The sequence below is a fragment of the Carlito syrichta genome, unplaced genomic scaffold, assembly GCF_000164805.1.
Source record: "Carlito syrichta isolate Samal-C Ts95f unplaced genomic scaffold, Tarsius_syrichta-2.0.1 Scaffold123311, whole genome shotgun sequence".
Taxonomy (NCBI): Eukaryota; Metazoa; Chordata; class Mammalia; order Primates; family Tarsiidae; genus Carlito; species Carlito syrichta.
The window spans coordinates 38379-45204 of record NW_007067407.1 but is presented as its reverse complement, the minus strand read 5'-3'; the positions used below and the strand labels follow the sequence as shown (position 1 = coordinate 45204).

At 57.0% G+C, this 6826-nt stretch overlaps 2 protein-coding genes across 2 annotated transcripts in view; one reads left to right on the top strand and one right to left on the bottom strand.

Moving 5' to 3' along the window:
- Nucleotides 1-1409, top strand: part of IGFLR1 (IGF like family receptor 1) — a 5068-nt gene extending 3659 nt beyond the window's left edge. The window contains exon 5 of the mRNA XM_008048277.2: nt 702-1409. Coding sequence (XP_008046468.1) covers nt 702-1048 — 347 coding nt within the window. The 3' untranslated portion in view covers nt 1049-1409. The remainder of the gene's footprint in view (nt 1-701) is intronic.
- The window catches only part of KMT2B (lysine methyltransferase 2B), a 20645-nt gene continuing 15141 nt past the window's right edge, over nt 1323-6826 (bottom strand). Inside the window, 10 exon segments of the mRNA XM_021707643.1 lie at nt 1323-1908; nt 1991-2120; nt 2211-2294; nt 2379-2486; nt 2786-2963; nt 3061-3135; nt 3219-3356; nt 6279-6388; nt 6465-6554; nt 6642-6826. Coding sequence (XP_021563318.1) covers nt 1633-1908; nt 1991-2120; nt 2211-2294; nt 2379-2486; nt 2786-2963; nt 3061-3135; nt 3219-3356; nt 6279-6388; nt 6465-6554; nt 6642-6826 — 1374 coding nt within the window. The 3' untranslated portion in view covers nt 1323-1632.

Here is a 6826-nt window from a genome sequence, read left to right as displayed (position 1 = left end):
GTCGAGGCTGAGGTGGCCGGGAGCGGCCACTGCACTCCAGTCTGGGCGACAGAGTGAGACTCCGACTCAAAAAAAGAAAAAAGAAGTCAGGGAGGACATGCGTTAAGCTAGTCGGGGTTGGGGCATCAGGCACAGAATGTGGCCCTGTTAAAGGATGTGCGGATAGAAGGTTTGGGCTGAAGGGCAGGAATGGAGTGAGTGTGGCCCACCACTTCGCCCCAACCCCTTATCCCCAGAGGCCAGTTCCTACTAAGGGGTATTGCCCCCTCCCACCTGAGAAACGGAGCAGCCCTAGCTCCCAGAAGCCCAGCTCTCCAGCAAGTTCCAGTCTCCCGTGGACATCTGAGTGCAGTATCCCCCAGCAGGCATTGCTGGGTTTTGTCCTGCCCTTGGTGATCCTGCTCCTAACCTCAGCGGTGATAGTGGTCCTCCTCCTGGCTCTGCGGAGGCACCGCTGCGGGCCCAAGGGGAAGGCCACGCCCCCCTCCTGTCGCGGCTTGACTCGGGGAGGCCCCAACACCCACACCACCTTCTTGCACTTGCCCTCCCCAGGCACCCTGGAGGCATTGGAGACAGGTAACGCATGGGTCTCTCCTTCTGCTCCCAAGCAGGAGTTAGGGTTAAGCCAGGAGGCGCCCAGGAGGAAGGGTGGGCTGCACGAAGCCTACCCTTCCTCAGCTTTATGCCTCTTCGCTTCCCAGAGCTGCCCAGTCTGGCATCACAGCCCCTGTCTCGCCTCCTGGATGAGCTGGAGGTGTTGGAGGAGCTAATTGTGCTGCTGGACCCTGAGCCTGGGCCAGGTGGGGGCACAGCCTGTGGCACTACTCGACACCTGGCAGCGAGGTATGGGCTGCCGGCCGCCTGGGCGACCTTTGCCTACTCGCTGCGGCCAAGTCGCTCACCGCTGCGAGCTCTGATCGAGATGGTGGTGGCAAGGGAGCCCTCTGCCTCTCTGGGCCAGCTGGGCACACACCTAGCCCAGCTAGGACGGGCAGATGCACTGCAGGTGCTGTCCAAGCTTGGCCGATCTGAGGTTTGCTGGGCCTAGTCCTCAAGTTTCCTTTGACCCAAATGCCTGGGTCCCAGAATCCCGTGAGAAACAGCCCTGCCGCTCCTGAGACAGCTTATTCACAGGCACTCTGCTGCGTTCTGAGCTGGAGAATGTAGAACGCTTGTCATTCTGAGCCTTAACAGACCTTACAGTGTACTTCTGATTCCGAACGACGGCCTCTTACCTACCTGTTGAGGCTCAGGGTGGGTGTGAGGTGTGAGGCGGGAGTTCCTACTTGCCCCCAGCCTTCTACAAATGGGAAGACCACCTCTCCAAACATTGACAGACTTTATTGTGAGGGTTCCCACCTGGGACCCCACCTCTTAAATAAAAAAGTGCATAGAAAAGAAGGGATTTAGAAACCTTTGTACATTATCTACATCCTGGGCCCCCAGGGCAGGAAGGGGGCGATTGCTGGGTGGGCTGGAGGGGGGGAGGCAGGGCCCTTGCCGCCTGCAGGCCCACATTCACCCTGAACGTGAGGGCGGGCGTGCGATGCTCTGGGAAGGACCAGGGAGCCCCCGGGCGAGGGGCAAGATGGCAGCAGGAGGCGTGAGGGGTCGTGGTGAGCAGCCACGGCCTCAGTTGAGGAACCGGCGACAGCGCTTGGCGCCACAGTTGCAGGGCAGCTTGTTGCTGGCATCCTCAATGGGGAACTTGTAGTCGTAGGTGAGCTCCTCACCACGCAGGATGCGGCGCAGGGCGAAGATGACGATGTGTTTCTGGCCCTCCACGTGGATGACGCGCGAGAAGCAGTTGGGCTCGCAGGAGTGGTTGATGAAGCGGGCAGCGTTGCCGTGCATCGTGGCGTCCACCACGTCAAAGTCGTCCATGCGGAACATGTAGCACCCGATGCCCTGCGGGGGCGGCAGTCAGGCGCTCGTCCCCACGGGCCGCCCCGCTTCACCCCCCTCACTGCCGCGGCCTCACAGAGCCCACCTTCCCATCGTAGAACTTCTCCCGCTTGTCAGTCAGCACAGAGCGAATGACAATCCCAGAGTACTCGATGACCATCTCGCCGGCATCAATGTTGCGCTTACAGAACAGGCCTCGCCCATGGATGGCGGATCTGCAGGGCAGGATGAGCAAGGGGCGCTCGGGGCCGGGCGCCGGAAGCCAGCAGCCACCCCCCCAAGGGGCCGCCCCCAACCGCACTAACCTGTAGACCCCCACGGCCTCTTTGGACGTCTTCTTGAGGTGACGAAAGCGCATGGCCATGGGCAGCTCAAGGCTAGTGGCACGTCTGTGAGGGACAGCGGGTCACACAGGCTGGTACCCAGGAAGGCCCTCTTCCCTCTGGCCCCTTCCACCAGGGCCTCTGTCCTACCTGGTGGACCTGAGCTGGACTTCATCCTCTTCCTCATCACAGGCGGCCCCCTCAGGGAGCACCCGGTGCTGGGAGGCCAGGAAGTTGAACATGTCAAAGGTGCACTTCCTGCAGGCGGAAGGGAGGAAGGGAGGGAGGTTCACAGCCATTCCTTCAAGGGGATGCGGCCTACCCATTCTCGGGGCTGGGCCCGCCGCCCGCAGGGTGGGAGTGACACGCTATTGAAGACGCGGCGAGAGGGGAAGTAGGTGGGGCTCACTCCTCTGCCGCGAACTCCAGAAATAACTCTGGGAGCAACCCATGTCTGCTCCCCAGGACTCGGCTCCCATCTGCACAGATTTAACTCCCACCCTCCAGAGCTCCCACGGGGCTCCCCTGACCTAGGCACCACACCCCCAACTTCTCACCGAAGATAGACCTCAGCACGGGCAGCCCCATGGGGATTCAGCGGCGGCTCCTCCTGGCCCTCTCCCTGCTGGTGGTAGCGAAACTTATAGTGCTGGCAGCGCTGTGCCCCGGGTAGCTGCTCTGCCAGGAAGATGACAGCATCGTGGTGGATGCCCAGGAGCCTGGCCCCGCTCATTCCTGAGAAGAGAAGGTGAGGACACCCCAGTTGGTGAGGGCCCCTGGCCCTCGGGGAGCCCTCCCAGCTCGCCAGCATCCCTGTGGAGCCGCCACTCACCGCTAAAGGAGAGATGCCTGAGTCGGGCATGCCCTCGGGCCTCTTGCACCTTCTCGATCAGAGTTCTCCACGCCCCTGGAGAGGGGACAGACAAGAGCAGAGGCAGGATGGGGTGTTTTAGGGACACTGCCCCCCCGCCACTGCCACCCCCAACTCACCCTCCAAGCTCTCTGCCTCCACGCTGAACCCATCTTCGCTGCTGATCTCAAAGCGTAGATGCGGGCCAGCCCGTTTTGGGGCCTGGTTCTCTTTGTCCTCTGGGGATGGAGGCTCTTCCTCAGAGCTTGAAGCCTCACCTGGTTCCAAGGGTTGGGTCAGAGTAAGTGAGGATCACCCTTCCTGGGCTTTTCCAAAGCCCCACCCTGCCCTCCGAGCAGATACTTCTCTCCTTCCCACTAGGCACAGGCATAGACACTGGAGTCTAATGACCCTCTTCCTCCCCCAACTGCCCAGTGAGCCCTGCAGAATGGACATTATTTTTTCTAAGGGGCCTGCAGTTCCTTTTCTGCGGTATTCCTCAGCCAGAAGAGCACTCCACAGAAACTTGGAGCATCTGGGCTCTGCAGGACACATCTGTGGCCCGCTCAAACCCAGTTTACCATAAACGCCTGCCTGTCATTATTCTGTTTCTTACACAAAATTAAACATACTAGAGAATTATGTTTTGGACACGTGTTTTCTATATGCAACAAATTTCTCTTCTGTGCACAGAGCCAAGTACATGGTACACTATGAGCTATTTAAGGAATTTCTCAGGGATTAACAGACTTTATTTTTATTTTTTGAGTCAGAGTCTCACTCTGTTGCCCAGGCTGGAGTGCAGTGGCACGCTCATGGCCTGGGTTACCAGACTTTAAAGACAGAGCAGAGAGGACTCACTGATGTATATATATGGATGTGAGAAAAAGCAGGGGGAGGGGACAAGGAGGTAGGTTGAGACAACTCTGAGGTTTGGGACCTGAACAGTTGAAGGATAAAACTGCCACTGAGTAAGACATGGCGAAGTAAGAATGAGTTTGGGTAAAGGCTGACTGCTCAGATTGGGACATGCTGACTTTAAGATACCTCTTAGTAAACTTTTTAGTGGGCCAGGCACGGTGGCTCAGCCTGTGATCCCAGCACTTTGAGTGGCTGAAGTGAGAGGTTTGCCTGAGCCCAGGGGTTTCAGACCAGCCTGGGCAACTTGGTGAGACCTCGTCTCTACAATAAATCACAAAAAAACTAGCCGGGCGTAGTGGTGTCGTCTGTAGTTCTAGCTATTTGGAAGGCTGAGGCGGAAGGATCGCTTAAGCCCAGCAGGTCGAGGCTGCGATGGCCATGAGCATAGCCACTGCACTCTAGCCTGGGCGGCAAGAGGGAGACTCCAACTCAAAAAAAAAAACAACACAAAAACTTTTTGGTGGAAAGGAAAGCAGACAGCAGGATGTAGCCTGGAGTTGAGGGACCAGATCAACAATATGAGGACTATCAGATATAGAGGAGAACACCTTGAAGTGAGTGCAGAGAAGTCAAGACCAAGGCCCTGGGACACATCAAAAGGGACAGGCTGGGACAACAAGACATGACCAGAAAGATGAGAGGAGAATGTGGAGTCTTGGAAGCCAGGGAAGAAAGTGTTTCCAGGGTGGAGGGACCAGCTGCACTAAATGATGCTGCTGGCTCAGGTAGGATGTGAACTGAGGATTGATCACTGCATGGGGTGGAGGGGTCCCAAAGTTTGAGTGGAACATGCTTTAGGAAAGGCAGGGTTCACATGGCCACACTTTCTCCACATCACTTCTCTGGGCCAACCTGCCCACACACCTGCCCCAGTCCTAAGTGAGATTCTAAACTGGACCCTTGCCAGGTGGCTCACATGACCTCCAGACCTCAGTTCCCCAGAAACCACCTCAAACAATGTCTTTCCCCTCTCCCCACTCACACCTCCATTCTGTTCCCTGAACAGACAGGATTGACTACAGGGGCCTGGCCCAGGTACTTTCTCACAGTGCTCATTCTAACCTACAGTGCACTTGCTAACTTACGCATCTGTTTCTCCTACCAAAAGGTGGTCTGGTCCCTAAGGACGAGGACTTGCCATGGTGACTGCCACATTCTCATGCCACCTTTGACCTCATGAACAGACTCTCAGTTAAACAGTCTCAATCCACTTCCTCCACTTCCACACGCAGCAGCTAATCAGCTCTATGTAATGAGAAAATCTAAACATCTGGACAGAACTGGGTCAGAAGAAATTCTGGCTGCTTGACTGCCACTCATTCTCCCACTGCCCTCAAGACTGACAGAGAACTTCACTTCCAGCTCCAGTGAGTCCATCAGCCACAGCTACCACAAGCACCCCACCCTGTGTATTATTGTCTCTGCACCCACCTCCGTCCCTCCCTTTCAGGGGTTACCTGTTCAAAACTAGCCCCCATGCCTACTCCCAGTCACCTTTTCCATCCGTGCCCAGCCGTCCCCCTCATCCTTGACTCTGCTGTCTCAGCCCTCACACCAAACTCCTCTAAACTGCTGCCCCACGTCCTCCACATGGATCCTTGGTGGACTTTTTGGCAAGGAGCCAGAAGTTGTTTTGGCTTCCTCAACACTGTCTTCCATTCTGGACTCTGACACAACGTCCTCCCCACCCTGTGCTACCTGCTTACAGAGTACAGCAGTCCTAGATCCCACAGGTCAGACACTCTCCGTGGCAGCTTGGACTGCTGACTACTCCTTTCCCCTGGCCTCTGGAACACCTCTCTTTGGATTTCCGACTGCCCCTGTCCTTCACTTGGGTCTTAGGTGGGCTCCATCCTCTCTAGATGATCTCAGGACTTCATCTTTGGCTTTACAAGGTAACGAACCTTCTGACCCTGGCAGACTAGACTCTGAGGCCCTCTAGGATCTTGGGTATACCGGACAAAGCACTTTCAGAGGACCTTTCACATGGAGCTAAAATGTTATTGCTACGTCTGTTTCTGCCACAAGGCCCCTTGTGGGGGCTTATGGCCTTGTGGCAGAAACAGACGTAGCAATAACACCAGCGCCTAGCCTTTGTAACACCAGTGTAATACCAGTGCCTAGCCTTTGTAACACCTCTGTAACACCTCAGGCTTTGTCACACCAGTGCCTAGCCTCAGGCTTGTACCCAGAATTGAGGTGGACCAGTTCTGTCACCTGTCAGTCATCCAGCTGAGCCAAGCACAAGGAGGCAATGAGAGGGAAAGGTAGGTTCCCACCTGAATAATGGTGCCACTGGGACTCGAGCAGCAGGTCTGGGGGGCCATCAGGGGCCCGAGAAGGACCACCTTCTGGAAGTGGCAGCAAAGGGGATCGTTCCTGGAGGGGCCTGTAAGGAGAGACCAGTCAGGAGGGGCAAGGACAGAGGTCCCAGAGCCTCCAGGGTAAGGGGCCTGGCCACTCACCCAAGGCTTTCCTCCCCAGTGGGCTCCCCGGGATGATCCAGGTCGAGAACTCCTCGCACTGTGGGTGTTTTCATCCTCACGCGGCTAAACCTGGTGGGGAGGAGCCACGAGAAGATGAGCCACCTTCCCCCGCCCACCTACACCCCTCGCCCGCCTCTCCAGCCTCAGCACACTTACCCACTGCTACCGAGCCCGGGAACTTGTGGGGTTTCCTCCAAGGACTCGCCATCTTCATCCAGCCGAGGGGTTTTGTTTGGGGGAGGCACTGGTGGGGACCGGCCAGAGAAGGTGGACACCCTCTTGACGCGGATGGCCTGTCGGGGTGGGCTGGCAGGTCCGCTACTCAACACCAGCGTAAGAGG